Source organism: Chroicocephalus ridibundus, chromosome 7 (assembly GCF_963924245.1).
Source record: "Chroicocephalus ridibundus chromosome 7, bChrRid1.1, whole genome shotgun sequence".
In the NCBI taxonomy this organism is placed as follows: domain Eukaryota; kingdom Metazoa; phylum Chordata; class Aves; order Charadriiformes; family Laridae; genus Chroicocephalus; species Chroicocephalus ridibundus.
The window spans coordinates 14,509,627-14,528,340 of NC_086290.1; the positions used below are offsets into that span (position 1 = coordinate 14,509,627).

Genomic DNA, 18,714 nt, shown 5'->3' on the forward strand with positions numbered 1-18,714 from the left:
TCCTACGTGAGATCCAACCTCAGATCATGCAGCTTTCATTTGGCCACCAGTCACGACTTACCCCTAAGCCTTTTCCTCTCCTGACTACATAAGCCCAGCTCCCTCTACCTCTCCTTACAGATCTTCTGCTCTATGTGTCTGATAACCTTGGTAGCTCCTGCTGGACCATTCCAGTTTCTCATCATCATTTTTGGACTGAGAGGTCCCACAAAGGGTAGTCTCTGTTGATGGACAACCCCCAAAATACATGGGCAGCTGTCACGTAACTACCCCCATCAGTGTGTTTCCCTTCCCATCCCACTTCCACCCAAAAGCAGAAAGCAAATTAAATGTTATAAAACTTTAGGTCAATAAATACCAACAAAATTAAAACTTCAGCCTCTGAATTTTAGGATGGCCTGAGGGAGAAAATATCCAACAAGGACAGTGCAGGTGGAAGCAAATTTCATTTTAAATATATTCCTGAGGGTCCTCTGACAAAAGGCCTCCACTAAAGACGTGCTTCAAAAGGAGTTCTGGCAAAATATACGGCACCTCTTGTGTAACTTGAAAATTACACCTTACAAAACCAGTGAACCTGGTCCCCTTCATTTGATAACCCCCCATTATTCTGTCAGTGACAACAACAGGGATCTATGCCCTATGAAGGACTGGAATCACTTTGTTATCATTAAAAGATAGATGCCTCCATGGCAACACCAGGCAATTCTTAAGGGCCACTTCACAACATTTGAGCCCAGGAAGACAAATAACATCTCCAGCTGAGAATACCAGGAGAGACTATGTCTATTTAGATTAAAAATAGCGAAGTCCAGAGGAGAATCACCCAAAGCGATGCTGAAAGGGTAGAGAAGCTAAGAACACCCTTGACTTCTGCAGACAATACCTTTGGCAATGACATAACAAATCTGTTTCAACAGTAGTTCTCAAACTATTTGTTTTCTCTAATGGTTTAAGCCTCTTCCTGGCACCTCTGCACACGTTCAATGAAAAAAGCTAGTATGCAGCTCTCATTAAACACTGAAAACTGTGATGCATGCTGTGCCCACCAGATCCCCTGGGCTGCATCCATGGAAGTTATAATCGTGACATTTCTTCTGTTCATACACAAAGATGGTAGAAGGGGAATAATTGCTACTTGAGGTGAAGGAGATCCTTTAGCCAGAGGGATTGAATGTTATCTTTTAAAATTGAGTCAGGGGTTGGATCTCAGCAGTCCAGGAGCACCGTAACGTTAATGCCAATAAACCTCAGCAGGCTCTTGGAGATGTTCATTTGAAGTGTGTAGTTATTCTTCTGAATCCCACTAAATCCCCAAACCAAACCAACCAAACTGTATAACCAAAGCAGCAGGGGACTCAAAGTTCAACTCTAGCGCTTTTAGCTGAGCCAAAAAGTCAAGACAGTGGCTTTCAGTCTCATTTTCAAACTCCCATCTTGCAGCTGCATATTGTCCTCTGATCCTACCTTTCACAGCACAGGGATGGGAGTTTTCTGCAAGCCCACACAGAGCTCAGCCAGGCCCTGCTCCAGGGAAGCTGGCAGGCTCTGCTCTCCAGAGGCTCTCCAGAAGTATCCACCCACAGTCTGGACAAAGGTACTGGTTCAACCTAAGAATCGCCATATTAGTCAGGATGTCAGGTTGCTCAAACGTTCTCTCCTATCTCTCCAAACCACTGAGATCTCCTCTGTTATATAGGTCATTCCTATGGCAAGTGGTTAGAACTGTATTTTACCAAAATAATGCAGAGTAAGAACAAACATAGAGCTGCCAGAAAATAGTATACTCATCAAGCCTACAGTATCATTGTTTGGCCAACAGATACCACAGAGCAATAGCAATACTGGGCTGATCACTTTTTTTTCATTATTCATAGAATCATAGAATGGTTCCAGTTAGAAGGGACCTTAAAGATCATATAGTTCCAACACTATATGTTGGACATATAGGCATAGGCAGGGACACCTCCCACTAGATGAGGTTGCTCAAAGTCCCATCCAGCCTGGCCTTGAACACTTCCAGGGATGGGGCATTCACAACTTCCCTGGGCAACCCCTTCCAGTGTCTCACCACCCTCAGAGTGAAAAATTTCTTCCTAATACCTAATCTAAATCTCCCCTCTTCCAGTTTGAAGCCATTACCCCTCATCCTATCACTACATGCTCTTGCAAAAAGTCCCTCTCCAGCTTTCTTGTAGGCCCCCTTCAGATACCGTAAAGCTGCTATAAGGTCTCCCTGGAGTCTTGTCTTCTCCGGGCTGAATGTGAATGAACTCAACATTTAGGCTGGCAGGCCATGGGTAGGCACTTTGCAGGCTTAATAGAAATCAAAGTTCCTCAGTCTACGTACTTAGTGTAGATGTACCAGAACCTTGTGTATGTTATGTTATAGTATTAGGTTGCTTAGATGGATTTTTCTAGGGATTGTTTTGTAGATGAAATAAGGCATCTGGGTTTTGTTATTGTTGTTAATGACCCAGTACAGGCTTTCTGTAACTCACAAACAAAATAATGATACATTGGCCCAGAGTTCCATTTAATTCTTATGAAATGTGTTTTTCCAAGTAGGGTCTCCAGAGCAACACTAAGACTTGTACAAATTAAGGCGTGTACATCTGTCAGGGGTCACTTAGCTCAAATACAAATTTTGGTCTTGGTTTGAACCACATTTTTCATCTCAGCCTACCCATTATACACTCCTCCTGCTATACCAGAAGGATCCCAGCGCTATTCCTCCAATGGTGTAGAGCTGTCGTCACTGGCTGCTTGTCCACTGGTCTCCCTTAGCTCCTGGCTGGAGCTGTGTAGGAGGATGGAGGAGATGCTGTGAAGGAGCTATACTTAGCTCAAGGAGGATTCTCTAGGAATGGATGCTACTTGGCACAAATTAAGAGCACCTTCCAGGGGCTTTTCCCCTCAACTAGGGACAGAACATGGTAGAAACTTTGGATCTACAGCCAACTGTCTGTTTGCCACTATTTCCTTGAGTGGCAAACTTGGCACAAATAAAAATCATACTACTTAGTAGAGGGTGGTTCAAGTCTTTCTGAGGAACCAGCATGCTGCTACAGGGCCAAAGCTCACTGGGCGAAAGAAAATGTCTTAGTTGGTGAGACACCTGCTGCATATGCCTTACACCAGGCTTCAAGCAAAGCCAGGTCTCTGATGGGAGGTTCTGGCCAAATCCCATTGACTCAAATGGCATGCTGTCCATCTGTGGTAACTAAATAATTCATAGTTGCCACAGTGTGGAGACTTCGTTCTGGTTTTATAAATAGGTGACAGCAATCTGGGGCCAGTTTCCCTTCCCCTTGGTTAGACTCCCATTAATCAAGCCCTCCAGCTAGTCATTAGTTTTCCTACCAGCGTGGCCTTGGCACTTAAAAACCCAGTAGGTATTACGAACAGCGGATGTAACATTAGCTGAACCAAAGAATCTCAGCCTGCAACTCAACACAGCCTGTTAATTCCAGGAAAAGCAGTCATGTCCTCAAAGTCTATGTGCTTTGCTGAATTCCTGAAAAAAAAGTTCCCTTTCAGAGAGAATGTCAAGCGCTATCCCCACTGGGCAGGAGTTACTCAAGCACATATGCTCACTGACTCCCTGCCAGCCCTTGTGTGAGTGACTGCCTGCCAAGAGGTACACAAAGTTCACATCTGACACACAGAAGCTTACCTAGGATGTTCCCTGCCTGAGAGATCTCTGCTCTTTGGCCCACAATATCAGTTATTATCATCAGAAAAGGGGCAGGGAAAAAACCCTGAATTTGTGATTTTCCTTAAATTATTTATAGGGACATTGAACAGAGCAGACTAATTTTTAAACTAGGGAGTCACTCTTTCACAGCTGACAGCCTGCAAACTCATCCACCAACCTTAGGGTGGAAGAACTTCTAATAGCCAAGTTATAAAACGCTTGATGAGTTTATGATGGCATGATGGATGCACACATTAAATGACAGCAAATAAAACAGCTGCAACATGATCTGTATTTTACGCATTGCTTTTCAGGGAACATATTTGTGCAACAGGATATTTATATTGCATGCTCTTTGATAGCCTGGATGGAGACTGACTTAAAGGAAGTTACAAAGTGCTAAAATACTGTTGTAAAGATGAAAAATTGTAAGAGACACATGAGGTAATAATATTTCTGTGCCACAGTCTACGGAAAGATATTTTTTTTGGATCATAATGAAAAAATTTAGCATCTTTTTGCTCTCCTTAACCTATTTTAATAGCAATAAAATTGCCTTTTTTTTTTTTCCTTTCTTTTCTAGGAAGCTAACATTAAAAGAAAAGCAAAGGCAAAATAAGACTTGAGAAGTAGGCAGAGGGGACACTGTTCCACACTGCTGAAAATAATCTGTCCAAGAAGAGCTGGATTAGTGCTTTGTGGTTAGGTCATCCACCTTGAGGGATTACTTGGTTTCAGTCCCAAGGAGTTAAACACTTTCCACATCAGCTATAATGAATATATGATGTAAATGTTCCTTGGATTGCATGATACAAGCAGACCAGGCTCCCTCCTGTTTAACCTGCTAGAATATTCTTCCTTTTGCCTCTTTCCCTTTCAGACTCACAGTTCCCGCACTTCCTCCCACACCATGACACAATTTAACAAGTGCAGGGATCCCCTCATCCATCCTTGCCTTCAACACCCTCCTTCAAATAATCTCCAGGAGATTATGGTTTAAACCTACAAATCGTAAGCCTGAAGAGACGAATTAGCGCAGGTCTACTTCCTCAACATGCACGCTAGCGTGTTACACAACACAGTGAGCACGGTGTCACCTCCTCCAGCCATGTGTTAAAAGGACATCCCAGCTGCACTTTGCGATGGGTTTGATGCAGTGTAGCTTCGGGCGGCTCAGAGCACATGAACAGACCCATCCCCTCCGCAGATCCAGCAGCGGGGAATGCCTACATGAGCAGGGTTCATCACTGGTCGGCACCGAGCAGCACGACTGGGTCCCTTCCAGACCCTTGTTCAATTCTGCCAGCCAAGTAACCAGAGGTGCTCAGGCTTGGGTGATGCATGTTTTGTAATTACAAATTCGTATCGTTGCATCAGTCATGCCTTCTGTAGGTTTTAGGCAAGCACCTCTATTGGATTTGGCCATCTATATTGGCTTTACTTACACCATTCAAGGCAAAACTCAGTAGAAACTTTTAAGATTAAAACCAGAGCAACACCATGAAACAAAAATAGAGTGCTGTAGGTCTGGGTTTTTGCCAAAGGCTTTCATACCCACAGTTTCAGCTGAAGCCAACATGCATCTGATACCCATAAAATACCAGATAAGGAACAATTCTTTCATACCAGGCAGCAGATTTGAAAGTCCAAGATGAAAACGTTCAGTGAAAGGGGCAGGAATTCTGACACATCTGATCCTACAACACGCACACAAGAGTACTTTGCAGGGTTCAAAGCTGCATCAAATCTGTTTCCAGTCTCAGAATAAAAGAAACTTCAGAGACAGCCATGATGTAATTTGGGAAATTCATGCTTCAGGAAAACTTACCTTTAGGTTCTCCAGGTAACACTTCTCCAGTGCAAGCAATTTTGTTTCTGGATCACAGAAACAGAAAGTACAGGTACCAGCCAAACTGCTTGTTCGGAACACGGCACCACATCTGGTCACAACATGGCTAGAGAAGAAAATGTACCTATCTCTAGCCAGGTTTCAGCCCAGATTTTTTCTTTAATACTCACTGAAAGAAATCCCAGATATGTGGAAAATCCCAATTACCCTCATTCTTATTCTGTTCTTAGACTGAAACTTTTGCATTTTCATGGCTCTACAAATCCAGTTCAGCTGCTGGAAAGTTAGGAAAAAATTTGTAAGAAATGTTTTTACAGTTAATTTGCAATTGCTAAAGCATGACTTTAATCTGCAACACAAATGATGTTCTGACCAGGAAAGTAAGAGAAAACGTCTCTCTTTTCTCCTGCTGCATAGGTGTAAAGCCAACATACATATATTAAGCTTTCATTTAGCCACCTGCAACTATGCCATAGCCATCATCACATATGATACAAGTGAACACTATTAAGGTCTGTAAATGGTGATTCCAAGCCAACTACCCGGATTTATAACCTCTATGAAATGATGGATTCAGCATTTCCTTTTATAAGGTGCTGCCATGCTCAATGGAAACTTGATCACTAAAAAGTTTGTCTCGTTCCTGATTTGACTTTTTCAATATTCCCTATAATACCTTTAGATTAAGTGGAAGACTGTGGAAGCAGAAGGGAAAGAAGTGTTAGGGGATGAACACAATTTTCCAAATTGCTTAAAAGAATATATATAAAAATAACCTTTGGGATCACTGGCTTTTATTTTCCTATCACAACTTCTAACCATCACACAGGCATATAATGAATGTCTGAACATTAAGAATTTATGTGTGCTGCCTTAGATGAGCATAATTCTCAACTATTATTAATGAGGAACTATAAAACACACTTCAAGTTTTATGCCTAAATTACATGAAGTTTCCAAAAACCATAAATACATCTGTCTATGGGTATCTACAGAGAATTATATAACACGCTTTTAGAACACAGTCGCCGACGCAGTGGAGCTCATCCCATATGAGAAAAGATTTTACACGGAAAACTTTCTACAGAGCAACTCTTCCCCTGCTCTGTTTTCTGAAATATTTATAACTGCCTCTAGTCTAGTCAGGAAATTAAGAAAAAATAAAGTTTTTTCAAAACCAGCATCGTTATTTACAACATGGCTTGATCCTAATTTTCAACCTTCCCTGAGAAACAGATCTAGTGTTCCATTGTGTAGTAATTCATTTGTTGTTTAAGAATGAATATAGCTTTACAATAGTAAAGCAGATCGTAGTTTTATCTTTACTTTCACATTTGTTAAGCCTCTTTATAGTTACAGTTGAGTGATTTACTAGTATTCACTTCTGGAAATTCCACTTATAGTTTTCATATCACAAATTATGGCTTCAGTCTCAGCTGATTCACATTGATAGTATATTTGTGGTAACAGAACTCTGCAAAATTCCATTTTCTCTGGCTGGAAATAAGCAGTAGCACAGGCTTTTTGGACCAGCATACTTGGTAGAGCCAGCATGGTATTGAACTGTCACATGTTGCTTAGTGAAGCAACACCCTGTTGCTTCAGGGAACCAGCACATTCGGTTCTCAACTCCTCTAAATCAGGGGCTGCTCCACTGAAATCTTTGGTGGCTGCGCAGTAACTGCCTCCAGTCCAAAGGAGCATGGACGAGGAATTGGTGTGGATAAGGGAACTGAAGCAGAAGCTTTTGTCTGGGGTGTGTGTGTCTGTGTGTTACCTGGAGTACCCGGAACATGGCTGCACACAAGGAACTGGGAAGTGACGGAAAAGGTGACTACCTGGGGATGTACTGAGCAGATGGAGTTTTACTGTAGTTGACATGGTCACAAAGACGCTACTCAAGAGCAGCTAAGTATTTGTGCATACTGCCAGGACTGCAACGCTTAGCCCTATTAAAGGGATAACCCAGAAATCAGATGCAATTGGTTACAGAAGTCTATTGCAATTCTTGTGCAGTATACAGCTTTGTAACAACATCAAGATATAGAAAATTTATGCAACACAGCGTTATTTTCCTTGGTTTTTCCTAGGCTTTTCTTCTGCATTCCAAACCCCTCATCCTTCCAAAAGCATTCAAAATATTTTTTTTGGCAAAAGCGAGTAAGTGTTCTTTTTCATCAGACAAAACCCAACAGATCCCTCTGCTTCTGCTCAGTGGCAGGTGATTAAAACACATCTATAAACTCCCCAGTGGAACTCGCAACACAAACAACTTGAAAAGACAGAGGTCCCAAAGCCAGCATCCAGTATCTCTATATGGCAGCACTCAGGTGTAACACAGATGTGCCTGAGCTAGTTCAACATTGGTACAAGCAGCTAATGCAACATTAGTTGTTATTTCTCAAGTCACGGTATGTCACCTAGCCATAGAAGTAAATGAAATTCCCTGCAATTTTCAGGAACAGGAAACAAAACTTCTAAGGGCTCAACGGAACTAGCAACATCTTAAAATTGCAAGAGGCAAATTAAGATCAAAAGTGAAGTGGGTGCCATAGACAACGAGTAAGAAATACATCTTTCATAAAGTAATGCTAAATGGAAAATTCAAAAGCAATAAAAAAAATCCTTCTTCTTTTGTGGCAAAACAAGAACAGAAGGTTTTTAACCTCAATTTTTCCATTTAGTCAAAGGCATTTGTCGTTGCAAAATCAGGTAGACTAAACCCAATACAACAAAAGAGAAGTTCAAGCTGCTGTGGTCTTTGGCTACTAAGTACTGTAAGAGCAGGCAGGTAGTGCAAATGAAAGTGCAAACAGCAAGTGAGAGCTTAAAAAGTTCATAAATCTTGTTTGAGTGAGGTGAAGCAGCTTGCAAGATGAGTCAGCAGCAGCAGAGGCAATTAGAGTAGCAGAGTGAGGGGAAATGAAAAGGAACAGAGAATGAAGAAACAACAACATTCCCACTGGAAAATTATTTCAGCAAATGATAGAAACAAAGCTACCAGAGGTCAGCAGGTCTGCACTAAACCACGAGACAGTTACTAGAGAAAAGTTGTTGGGATACCGCATATCCTTTCTTAATGTTCCCTCTGCGAGAACTGCTGGAACCGTGAACCTGGGATGGGGCTCACAGTGTCTTATGTTTTCTGAGTACCATTAGTCATCCTAATGAGATCTGCTGTTTTGCAAGACATCTACAGCAGAATTAGCTTGGCCACACACGAAGGAGGACACAGCTTCACCTGTTATTCATTTATATTGAAAGAAGCTGTTAACGCCTTGACTACGTTAACACAGTAATGCTCCTGCAGACCAAAGTAGCTAGCGATTCTGAGTAACCAGATTCAGACTAGAAAAAGGCCCAACTTCCAGATGATGGAAGTTCAGCCATAAAAAAATAAAATTAAAATAAAATAAAATAAAAAAAAATAAAAAAAAAAAAATAATAAAATAAAATAAAATAAAATAAAAGTTCTCTAGGAAGCATGATTTGGGGAAAAATTCTTTTTTTAAACCATAGGCCCAATGCTCATTGTTATACTATTAGGCAGAGGTCACACCATAGTAAGTACTGCACCAGCAGATAGTACCACAAATGGTTCCTGCAGTAAGGAGTACCGAAAGACTAAGGTGGGGGGAAATAAACATACACCTGGCTGTGTTTTCTAGAGAGCATTTTTGGACACAAACTGAGTTTTTGAGAGCACTCCTTCTCTTGAGATTGGAGACCAGGATACATCATGGCAAACTTGGTCTGACTGAGGAGAGCGAGAGCTCCCAACTGCAGAGGCACTTCACTGTTCATTTCTGGCTATGAAGCTTAAGAGTTTGGCTTGTCCAAAAAAATCCTTTTTTTTCCAGATGGGAAAGACAGACTGACTTCTAGCCAAATTTTAGCAATTTTCTCCACTTTACAGATTTGGCAGTTTGAGCAGCTTGAACATACTCACTTCAGCTAAACAAACCGATATATTCTCAGTGAAAGAGAAGCCCAGCAAAACATCCATAAGCCATTTTTCAGCTCCTTCAGATTTAATTTGTCTAACATACCAATTCTTAGGGAATAATTATATTGCTTTTCTGTTCTTAAGTCTAGTTTTGATAACAACCAAATTCAGCTTCCCTTTCTTCCTGACAGTGTTCTCCTTATTCTGAGATCTTAATTATGTCTTCCTACATCAGCATTCCTCTGCTTACCAGTGTGTTCTGCCTTTCAGTTGTATACATTTCCAGCTGAGATGAATGAAATCAAGGAGGAACTGGTGCATGCACGGATGGCAGGTTGTCTGCAACTTAATCATTTTTATATTCATGTAATCACACCTGCTACACAAAGCTTTCCATGAACACAAACGGATAACAGTTGCAGGATATGGCCCACATACTTGTCTCACCGTCTGCTACTTGCTAGGAATTGCATTTCCACATAGTGGAGATGCCTACCGTTGTTTTAATGATGCCCACAATGGCTGCATATAGCAGTACTCACTCTGGGATGGATTCTCTGCATTTCTTCCTTTAATGAAAGCTGCCTGTGATTCAGTCATGATGATTTGATTCATACATTTTAATTCACTCCCACCCAAGCCACACTTTGTCACTGTGGTTGTTTCACAACTGCTATGGCCAAGGGCAAAATGACAGCAGTAGGCTCACTTTCCAGCATCACCTCTCCCAACACCACCAGCTTACCCTGGCTCCACAGTTTCGCAGTCAGCTCTCTCACCATCTTCTCTGTCAGGTTCTGGAAACCACTTTAACGTCAAAAGGGGTGATAACAGTGCTCTACTGTAGTAAAAAGTGCTGTTTTCTAAAGGACTGCTACACTTCAACTGAAGCCCTTGTGGCAAGACCACAGGGGACATTCTTTACTCACGTGCCACCTGGGTGGAGATTTCTCTCTTGGAAGTCACCTCTCAAGCTCACTCTTTCTGTGAACTGCAAGAGGAGCCAGATACCCATAGCAGCTGATTCCGAAATCTCTAAGTCAAATGACTTCTACAGTTTGTCTTCAAGAAAACCGTGTAGCTCTCAGTGTTGCTCTATTTCTGACAGTTTTATGGCTTTGACCGTTAAACAAGCTGAAGGCACCTCCATGACAAGAAACCACCATTTTTAGGATAGGGAAAGAAAGATGTGAGCCAGACCCTGCATTTCTTGCACGCCAGTGGGAATTCTGAGCAAAGCACCTAGGTAGCTCTTGTCTCTTGCAGCATTATTCACTAAAGCTTTATGTAGCAGCAGCATTGCATTTATATAAAAATTAAATTACAAGGATCACTTTCTTTTCAGTTATCTAGACAATTCAGGATAATAAAATAAATAAACCAGTCAAGGAAATATCTCTTTAAACTAGATTGTATATAAACTAGCAACTCATTTTGGTCATTTGCTACTCATACTTCATTCTTTAATCACTTTATCAGACAAGAAAGAGAGCTTCATTTTTGTGGACAATACTCATTTTTATGAGGGGTCATTATTACATTCACGCCTTCACTTCTACAGTTTCCTGTCTTAGACTTCTTATATCCATATCTCCTAGCAATTCCCTTTGCTTAGCATTTTCTGTTGCTTTTCTACCCCAAAAATTGTGCGGTCTGCCTCATCTGAGCAGCGCAAGAGAAGCCCGTTAACAAGTTTTCTGAACTCCTCAGAGTTTCAGCTTCAGAGCTGGGGGAGACTATAACGCTGTTCACTGACACAAGTTACATACTGATTCACTTGGGCTCTTCTGGGCCATTGAATGAAGTTGCATTCCCACATCAGACTGTTCTTTGCATGGAAGAGCACGAACAACCAATGTTTACACCTTTAATTCTGTGGTGCTTGCTTTTGTCATCCTCCCAAAACTAGACCATTTCTATCACCAGTATGTGGAACTCCTGTTTGATTTCATCGGAAGTTCCACCTACAGGAAAACATCTGCAATATTATAAGACCTTGCATAAGTATTTCCACAGCCATATATTTGACTTTTGCCAGTCTTACTTGCCAAATAGCATGGGTGATCTTGCAAGCAACAATTACTTGGCAACACACACACAACACAAACCTTTTCCAAGACAACTCACACATTCCCAAAGTTCAGGGAAATCTTAATTAGCAGTTGTGATTTCAACTCACATTTCCCTTATACTGACAGTACTATGCTTCCAGATTACACAGATGGCGACAGAATAGGAGTTTCACTATACAGAGAGGGAGATGTATAAGCCCTCAGCAAGAACATCTTTTTGGAAGGTAAGGGCATATGTCTTAATACTTGCCAGCCCTCCCTTACTGACACCAATATGCCACAGCAAGTTCAAAGAAGGGTAAATCAGATACAGCATTTACAGATACATGGAGCCTCTTGGAGAATCCAGATGTAAGAGTAAAGCAAAGTGCACAACTGCAAAAACCATTAGCATCACTGGGGTTTTACAACCTGAGAACGTTAAATAACAGCACTAGCTGCAGGCACCTTGATGAAAAGCAGCAGTAAGGAGTGGTAAGAGGCAAGCAGATTTCTTTAATTTAATTTTGTTTAAACTGCTACTTATTGTAAATCTCAAAGAAGGCCTCTGTTTCCTCTCTCCACTCTATGTAGCAGCAGCTCCTTAAACCACATAAAACAAGTAGGCCAAGTTCTCTCTGAGAACATTTCATGGAGCTTAGACTTGTCTGAAGGAGTAATATGAGGATGAATTGAACTCACAGGCTACTAAAACAGGAGTTATATTCCAATCTTGAGCCACTACATCACTCAGCCAAAAAACCTTTATCTTGACCTGTTATATTGGATTTACCTGGAAGTGAAGTCAAATAAAATTTGACTGAAGCTTTGAAAGCGCCCTGCCTAAAGGTAAAGTCTCCTTTTATTCCACAGACTAGGAGATTTTGTCAAACTCTTTCACAAATATCACCAGAAAAACAACCTTAGGCCCTACAGCCAGAATGCACCTAAGAGGCATCTCATGACTTGATACTTCAAGGACAACCGTGATAGGTGGTGGTCCAGAAAAACATGACACAGATTACTTCAGCAGAAATCCAAACATTTTATATATATGGCTTCAGCAACGTAAAGCAACACCAGTACCTCAGCAGACAGTATGTAAACTTTATGTCACCGCGTGGTTTGAAGGGAAAACAGAATTCAGTAATGCTTTGAGCAAACACAGGCATGACAGTTATTATTGTAGCAGATGAAGAAAGGACAAAACCAAGGCAGAGAGGACACTTGGTGCATCTGTGACTGAGAAGATATAAAATAATAGAAGTTTGCTGTAAGACTGACAATGGACATGAGAAGAGGAAAACTGCTGTGATGTCACCAGGGAGGGCTACTGTAATGGCTGTGACAGAAGCATGGAAGAGAGGGAACTACAAAGTTTGAGAACTATCGTCTTGGAGATCACATAAAAGGTCCCATGTGAGGCTATAATGGAAAGTTTACTGCCTGTACACTGAAGACCTTTCCAGAATATTAGTAATCCTGGGCAAAGGCGGATTCTGCCAGACAAAACCTTCTTAGGCTAGTCTGAAACAGGAGAGAAATTTCCTTTGGCAAGTCTTCATCACAGACCTCACCAGTATCTGCACCAAATGCCAGACTTATTTCTTATACCTTGCCTTCTTTGACATAAAAGGTGACATACCTCTATATGCATTTTTAAATTAAACAAAAATTGTACCAAAGCAAACAGAAAACCCTCTCCTGAACACACTTATCCCACCTGTGAGAAAACAGCCAATCCATGACAGACATGTTACATACCACCACTGCTGGGAAACATTCAAGATATGCATGCTGCAGTCATCACAACACGTGGAGAGCAGAACTAGATTTAAACAAAATGATGTAAGTGCTGGTAATAATCTATCCATATTAGTATGAATTGCAGCATAACTAGCGTGCCCTACTGAAGAATGGTGATTGCAGCATCAGAATTCACATGGCGCAAGAATTTACACAGAACAGAAACACTGTGGCTTGGTATTTATGTAACAGCATGATACAGACTGCCCAGTTTTTTAAATATCTTTGGGTTGTTCCATAGGAGGAATGGCAAACATACATACAAACACCCCTGTTTAAATGATAAACTCTCCGTTGGACTTTACCCTTTCCATTTTCCAGAGCAGAGAAGCAGAACTTCTAGATCAGTATCTCAGTGGTCTTGTGATTTGAGATGAACACAGAACGGAGCACTTGTGAAGCAAGTCTTTAATATTTTAAGAGAGAATTCTTTATTCACAGAATATGCAATAACTTCTTCCAAACTATATGCAAAAATAAACCATACAATTCTAATGAAGATACAGGAAAAAAAAAAAAAAGGCAGCACAGCAGTGTTCCAAGAGAATATGTATTTCACAAGTTTAAAATTCAAGCTCTCCCTTCCTATGCCTGGAGCTCTCTTAAAATATTAACAATCAAATCTCTTCGGTAAGTGTATGGGGTATACTTTATTCTGAACCAGTGCCTTGGGAAAATGTTACCACTCGGGGAATACATTTTCGCCCCTTTTTTGCCCATCAGACCACGAAGAATCCTGTTGCGGGACAAGATTTTATCATAAAATTCAACCCCACCTCTGGCGTAGTCTTTGGAAACAGTAGCTGCCTTTCTGTCAGCCTTGCAGTCTAGGTGATAGGTCATAGCGTCGTAAGAAACGTAATAGCACATTAGTCCACCAGCGGCAGTTATGAGGTTACAGATGCTGCGAAGTATCACGGGGCCAGGAGATAAACCCAGAAGTAGCTTTATACCTCTCCCACAGAGAAATGTGCCAGCTAAGCAAACTGGAGCCACAACCGCGCTTGCTAAAGGGCTGCCGTTCTGCAAATACGCAACTTCTCTGGCAATGGCAAACTTCTGAGCTTTAAGTGAAAACGTCAGAGCTTCCTCCAAAGCAACACCTTCGTTGCTCTCCCAGTCTACTGCCTTGCCATTGATCACAACAACATGGTTGACTATTCCTTTTTTATCCTCAGCTGTGCTATCAAAGTTAGGCGGGATGCCCACCAAAGAGCCTGCAGGCAGCCAGGGGATTCCAGCACTCACAGGGTGGAAGCCAGAAGCTGCAAAGGCTCGATAGGAGTCACTGGACTTCACATCAGTGTCTTGAAGGACATCCTGAAAGACACCACGGAGCCTCTGTGAAAGCTCAGATGGCTGCCCCTCTGACCAGCACTCATGCAACAGTTTGAATGTCTGCTCAGGAAACACATGATAGGAAAGGTCAGCACCAAACAGTCCCACGCAAGAAATGGCCAACAAAGTGATCTTGCGCTTCTTTAACCACACAGATGCCTTCCGCAGGAACTGCACTGCCATAGTCAAATCCTAACCTGTTTACAACACAAAAATCAGGAATTAAAGTGTGCATAAATCATAAATGGGTCTCTCATCTCTGTAGCATTTAAAAAAAAAAAAAAGGCAAAAACCAAGAGAAGCAGCAGAGCACAGAGCACAATAACCAAAGAAGCATTCTCTCTTTTACATTAACAAAACACCTTTACAGAGAAAGTCATACTCATTAATTTTTCAGCCTTGGAACACAGGATGATTAATACGAAGAATTAACTTCTCCCTCTCCTCCAGTAAATCAATTTACTGCGATAAAGACAATAATAAAGCCACCATACTTCCTCCTTTCCCCAGCAATCAATACACATTCTGTATTTACCCTAACATACTTGTCTAGTCCTTGCCAGCCAGCACAATCCTACTGTTGCACTCCATCCACTACAGACACAAACTACACATATAAGGCAAGACCCAATGATTAGATTAATCTATGCTAACCGTCTCTTACAGTAGAGCTCCAAAAGTTTTAATCAGTAACCTCATACTAAATTCCGTAACTTGAGCTTAACTACAACTTCCAAAATAGGATTGCATTTTGATTTGAAAAGTTCAGGAGACAGAATTTTCCTTTAGAGTTTGTTCTAGTGGATAGTCAACCTCACTATTAAAACCACTATTGGTTCTAGCTTACTCAGCATAAAGCTATTTTCAGAAAGCAGCGTGCTTTCAGTGGCTACTTCTAAAAATTCGTCTCTGACATAATTTCTCTGACAAATAATACATGCAATCCAGAGACGAAACTGGAACAGAAATTGTTTCAGGGCAGACAACTATGTTGTGACTCTTTAAATAAGCAGATAAACTTAAAAACTTTCCAACCTGCCAACTCCTTCAGTTCAAGAGTCCCACTTCCCTTGGGGAGTATCAGTTCCTTTTACGGTCCACGCCATATGATATGCTCTGTCCAGGAAAGCTCCCATCTCTTAAAATATCCCATTAACTACAGAATTCTTCTCTATAATGATGCTACTATAAAGACACAAAAGTGAATTAGGCACCTAAATCCAACAGACATCAGTGAAAACTGGATGCCCCTGGTTCCATTTGCATCTTGTAACGCCTGTTCTCTCAGGGCTTTAACACATAAGCTTCAGAGAATCTTGCTGCAGCTGTTGAAGACATCAGTATCTCCAGCTGTCCTTACAGGAAGCCGAGGTGGCAAGAGGAAACCGTGCTTTGATACAACAACCAAGGTCTTAGTGTAGAGTACCATCAAAGGTGGGTTTCAGCTATGCTGCTGGGCTTTGTAGGGCAGCAGCTGAAACACAGACATATGCTCTCTTCCACTCACGCTGAACAAGAACCTCCCGCAGAGGAGCAGAGTGGACAACTGGGGGCTGTAACATCGTAAAACAGCACCGCATGACATGCCAGGATAGACCAGTCATCATCAACAGCAAATGAGTATTAACCACAGGGAAACAAAAAGGGATTAAATTAAAGGTGGTGTTTTAATGATATGTTATTACTACTCCTTCCTATGAAGCTCTTTCAGACTGTAAATTCATCAGGGGAAGAATAATCTTGTTTAATGTTTATACTGCACTGAACACATACTGAGTGCTTAATAAAAACAATGATGCATGTAAGTATACAATAATTTAATATGTATTTCTTAGTGTAATAAGTGGTGGTATTCTTGCATTCTGCTGAAGACCGGAGGTGGTGATTTGTCTGACAAAATTATTTAAGAAAAACATGCTGAAGAGCCAAGAGCTTGGATGAAACCCAATTTTGGGAGAAAACCTCCTTGATAATAGAGCTAAAAACCAGAAAATTGTAATACTAAACCCAAATGACCTCTTTGGAGTTAACGACCTCTCGGCAAATCTGGCAGTCTAGATCTGATTGAAAAGGTCATGCCATTTATGGCGGGGGGGGGGAGGAGAAGGAGGGGGGCAGCACTTCTAAGGGGATGATTGTATGAAGACTATCACTTGATCCACATGTGAAGCTGAGCCAAGGACTTCCCAAGTTTCTCCCACTCGTATTAGAGACAGCCCTCTCGCTCGGACTGGCTAACAGACCTTTTTAAGATTAGGAACACTGGATGGAGAAACCACACCAATGTGGGGAAGGACAAACCATGCTGAAAACCAGTCTACTCTACTCTCTTGCATGACCAAATGGTGCTTTGCCAAGCACACGGGATGCTGAATGCTCCTCCTGGTCAGTGACTCGGGATGCCAGGAAGCACGCCTGGACACAACCACGGGCGAAAAGCAGGAAAGCGGGCCAGGAAGCGCTGTGCTTATCCATATACTTCTCCTCAACAGCCATAATGGCAGGATACACCTGAATGCATTAACACTAACTTTTTTACGGCTTCAGTCACAAAAGTTTTAAGAGTTGCTAAGTATTTTTAAATTTTTTTTTACATTAAATTATCCTTCGTGGAGGCATGGTTTCAAACCTTTGTGGCCAACCCCTTGCAGCCCAGGCTATGCTCTTGACTGGATGACACCCACCAGTCCCACCGCACGCCTAACGCAAGAGTAAGCAGCAAATGCCACAGAATATTCACTTTCTCGTAATAGTCAACAGTCACCAAAAATAAAAAGAAACTTGCCCTCGATACCTTTTAGCATTTGTGCTTTCAAATCTTCCCCGCGGGTCAGCACGGACTCTCAGCTCCTGCAGAAAATCCCGCTGCAGCCCTAATCGCATATGGCATCTTTATTTTTATTCATAAACTTTGTGTGATTTATGTACGAGGAAGGCAACCGGAAGCTTCAAGGCAATTTATGCGGACCATATCCTGAAAAATTAATCATTTACTTAGCTCCCATAAAGCCACAACGTTTACAAGGTTGGTTTCCCTCAAATGCCGAAACACTATTTATCTCTGTGGTATTACGGGCACTCATTCTCACTCATGTCTGAGAATTTTAATAAAGTTCAAAACGGGTTTATCTAGGCAGGTTTTGTCCTAGCCAGTTGAATAAATTTATTTTCTCTAATTACGTCTAGCCGAGGGGAAAGCCCAACTTAAACCAGTATCAGTCAGGAAGCAGGACCCGCCTCCAGGGCTCAGTACTTCAAGGCCTACTTGCCGAAAAATAAAAATATAAGAAAGTGTCGGGGGGGGGAGGGGGGGAGCGGGGAGAGCGGCTAAAAATGGCTTTACACGAGGGACGGGTGAAGCCCCGACCGGCCCCGGGCCCTGCGCTCCCTGTCCCGCCCTTTCCCTCTCCTTCCCGCCCCCGCCCCGCCATGCCTCGCCACGCCGGGGGCGCTGAGGGACGGTTCCAGCGGATCCCTAGCCTCAGGCAGGCCGGGCCTGGCCTCGCCTCCCCCCGCCCCGCTCCCGCACGTACCGAGGCTCCCGGCGCCGCGGCCTAGGCGGGGCTCCAGCGGGCCGGCCACCTCCCCGCTTCCCTGCGGCGGGCGGAAGGGGCGGGCGGCGACGCCATGACGGGGCTGGGGGGGACGGACGACACACGGCCGTCCCCTGAGCGCGGAATGGGGGTTGGGGTCCGTGCCCTGGAGTAAATCGGCGGCAGGAGTCTCCATAGCGGGGAGATCCCATCCCTATTGTGAAAAAGAACAACACGGGCGCCCTGGGAAAGACCCGGCAAGGCCTGCCCGTTCTTTGGCAGCGCCACTTGGCTGTGGTGAGGAGGGCAGTGGGTGACGGAGCAGCTGCCTGTGGAGAGCAATGGCCTCCGAGGGCACGGCTCCCTCACGGCCGTCCTTGCAAAACAAGGGCAGAGAACAGCTTCGGGCCAGCTAAGGATTTAATTTGTGTAGTGGATAGTAGAAGATTGGGTTTTGCCTCACCTGTAGGAGAGGTACACGTTGGTGCTCGGTG

At 42.6% G+C, this 18,714-nt stretch overlaps 1 protein-coding gene across 9 annotated transcripts in view; it reads right to left on the reverse strand.

Annotated features, from left to right (window-relative positions):
• TMEM177 (transmembrane protein 177) overlaps positions 1-18,294 on the reverse strand; it is a 41,073-nt gene extending 22,779 nt beyond the window's left edge. For 5 of the 9 annotated variants that reach the window (XR_010072011.1, XR_010072015.1, XR_010072010.1 and 2 more), the window contains exon 1: positions 18,221-18,294. Coding sequence is in view for 3 of the 9 variants with exons in the window: in XM_063341605.1 (XP_063197675.1) it covers positions 13,935-14,870 (936 nt within the window). In the remaining 6 variants the exon portion in view is untranslated. Of the gene's footprint in view, positions 1-13,705; positions 14,885-15,722; positions 15,873-17,481; positions 17,662-18,220 lie in introns of those variants that run through there. The other 4 variants (XM_063341605.1, XM_063341603.1, XR_010072014.1 and 1 more) reach the window with 4 other exon arrangements.
• Positions 18,295-18,714: the final 420 nt, after the last annotated feature.